General features: G+C 61.4%; 1 protein-coding gene across 1 annotated transcript in view; it reads left to right on the plus strand.

Moving 5' to 3' along the window:
- IGDCC3 (immunoglobulin superfamily DCC subclass member 3) overlaps positions 1-2,730 on the plus strand; it is a 23,522-nt gene that overhangs the window by 4,188 nt on the left and 16,604 nt on the right. The window contains exons 2-5 of the mRNA XM_006141794.3: positions 468-715; positions 876-1,040; positions 1,501-1,692; positions 1,867-1,971. Of these exons, the coding sequence (XP_006141856.1) occupies positions 468-715; positions 876-1,040; positions 1,501-1,692; positions 1,867-1,971 (710 nt within the window). The remainder of the gene's footprint in view (positions 1-467; positions 716-875; positions 1,041-1,500; positions 1,693-1,866; positions 1,972-2,730) is intronic.

The following is a 2,730-nucleotide window of genomic DNA, read 5'->3' on the forward strand; positions in this document are numbered from 1 at the left end:
AGATGGGTGTTCAGACCCCCACCTCATGCCCTGCAGCCTCCATCCCCACCAGCTTTCTGTCCTCATCCCTTCACTCGCCATAGATGTCTGTCCCTTTCGCCAACTCTCACAACTCACGTGCTTCTCCGTGCACCCCTGCAGCCCCAGCCCAGTTTGTCCAGCATCCCCAGTCCATCTCCAGGCCTGCCGGGACCACCGCCATGTTCACCTGCCAAGCCCAGGGGGAGCCGCCCCCTCACGTCACGTGGGGGTGGCGTGGGCAGGCTGCTTTCCTGCGCTGCCCCCCCGAGTCAAGTGGCCAGAGACCACGGGAGCCCCAGGCCTACCGCTAACTGGCTGGGACCGCTCAGACAAGTCCTTGACCTTCTGGAGGGACTCAGTGTCTGCACCTCTCCAACGGGAAGAGTTGGCCGCCCTCCAGGGGTGCCCTGTTGGAGGAGGGGTCTGAGGCTCTCCCTCGCCTGCAGCACGCTGACCATCTCTGGGATCGGTCCTGAAGACGAGGCCATCTACCAGTGTGTGGCCGAGAACAGCGCTGGCTCCTCACAGGCCAGCGCCAGGCTGACGGTGCTGTGGGCCGAGGGGCTGCCCGGGCCGCCCCGCAACGTGCGGGCGGTGCCCGTGTCGTCTGGCGAGGTCCGCGTGTCCTGGAGTGAGCCCCTGGTCAACACCAAGGAGATCATCGGCTACGTCCTACACATCAGGAAGGCTGCGGGTGGGTGGGCCTGGAGGGAGGCCTGGCACCCCCTCCGGTCCTGCTGTCCTGACCTGACACCTCCCTCCTCTGCCCTGCACCCTGGCTGCCCTCATTGTGCTGATGCTAGCAGGACTCCTCACCTCCCTGACACTCCCCTGGCCTGCCCTTTGCTCCGCAGACCCACCTGAGCTGGAGTATCAGGAAGCCGTGAGCAAGAGCACCTTCCAGCACTTGGTGAGCGACCTGGAGCCCTCCACGGCCTACAGCTTTTACATCAAGGCCTACACGCCCAGGGGGGCCAGCTCAGCCTCGGCCCCCACGCTGGCCAGCACCCTGGGCGAAGGTGAGGCCCGCGCCCGGTGCTAGAGGGCAGACACTCAGGGCACCGCCACCACCTGCACTTGTCCAGGGCCTGGCAGTCTAGTTGGAGGAAGGGGCATCCTTTTTTTTTTTTTTTTTCCAGTTTTGCTAAAGGGTGCATGCCCTTGACAGAGAGGGAATGTGAGATAACACCCCCAGGGTGCGTGCCACACCCAATTCTTCTCCTCTCTGGATCTTGGGCGTGTACACACATGTCTGGTGTGATTTTCAAGCCTCCAGGTCTGGGGCTCGAACTGCACAGATGGCCATATGGGATCCACCTGCCTTCACCTCCATGCCACCTGCTGACCTCAGGCATCCTTTTCTAAATCATGGGAAGACGCTGTTGAGTGAGCGGATGCCCTGTCCGGGCCCAGGTCACAGTTGGAGTGGAGGATGACACGGCCGCTGAGCCCTCACATCTGCTCCCCTCTCCGCTGCAGCCCCTGCCCCTCCCCCGCTGTCGGTGCGGGTCCTGGGAAGCTCCTCCCTGCAGCTGCTGTGGGAGCCCTGGCCCCGGCTAGTGCAGCACGAAGGGGGCTTCAAGTTGTTTTACCGCCCAGCAAGCAAGGCCACCTTCACCGGCCCCATCCTGCTGCCCGGAACGGTCTCCTCCTACAACCTCAGCCAGCTCGGTGAGGCGGCAGGCCTGGGCCTAGAAGCGGGCCGGGGTGCTGCGGCGTGCGGGGGTGCTGCGGCGTGCGTGCGTGCGTGCGTGCGTGCTGTGCGTGCACCGTGTGCACCTCCTCTCCCCGCCAGGCCCGAGCGCCTAGGGCGGGGCCGGTCTGTCAGCGCCCTTCCTTCCGCAGACCCTGCCGCCGTCTATGAGGTGAAGCTGCTCGCCTATAACCAGCACGGGGAAGGCAACGCCACGGTCCGCTTCGTGTCCCTGCGGGGCACAGCTGAGAGGACAGGTGGGCTGGGGGTGAGGCTGGAGACCAGCCCGAAGGCAGGGAGGCCCGGGCTGAGCAGGAGGGAAGGTGCGCATGGAGCCCCTGAGAACACCACACCGACCCTAGCTGGAAGCCTGGCTGTGCGGCCTTCTAGCTGTGTGACCCTGGGCAAGTTCCTTAAGCTCTCTGAGGCCCCGGTTTCTCCTCTATAATAATACTTTCTTTAAAAAACTGGCGATGGTCTGTGTAAAGTGTATTCCTGGTATCTGGCACAAAGTTAGCACCCAGTAACTGGTGAAAGGAACTGGAAGGGGGGGCAGCTGTTGGCGGGGTGGTTAGGGTGGCTGGATCCCACATGACCGACTGCATGGTTCAAGTCCTAGGCCTGGTAGCTTGAGATATAGATTGGGCGTGTGCGTGCGTGCCCAATATCCCAAAAGGAGAATGGAGGAGAAGGAATTGAAGTGTGGGCATCCCCCTGGGGGGTGATTTCTCACTTTCTTAATCTGTCTCTCTCCAGTGAGTGCATGGGCCCTGTAGACACACACACACAAAAAAAAAGATTAATGGGGCAGATGGCATAACTGTTACATTTCTAGACTCCTACATGACCAATTACGGTTCAAATCCTGGACCTGGCAGTTTGAAATTCATGTCAGGCGTGTGTGCATGCGTGCCCAAGATCTTGGAAGGCAAATGGAAAAGGGAATGCAGTGTGGCCATCCCCCCTCTCCCCCAACCCAGCGAGCAAAAGTGCATGTTCTTTATCTTTATCTCACC

This window comes from Tupaia chinensis, unplaced genomic scaffold (assembly GCF_000334495.1).
Source record: "Tupaia chinensis unplaced genomic scaffold, TupChi_1.0 Scaffold000063_1, whole genome shotgun sequence".
In the NCBI taxonomy this organism is placed as follows: domain Eukaryota; kingdom Metazoa; phylum Chordata; class Mammalia; order Scandentia; family Tupaiidae; genus Tupaia; species Tupaia belangeri.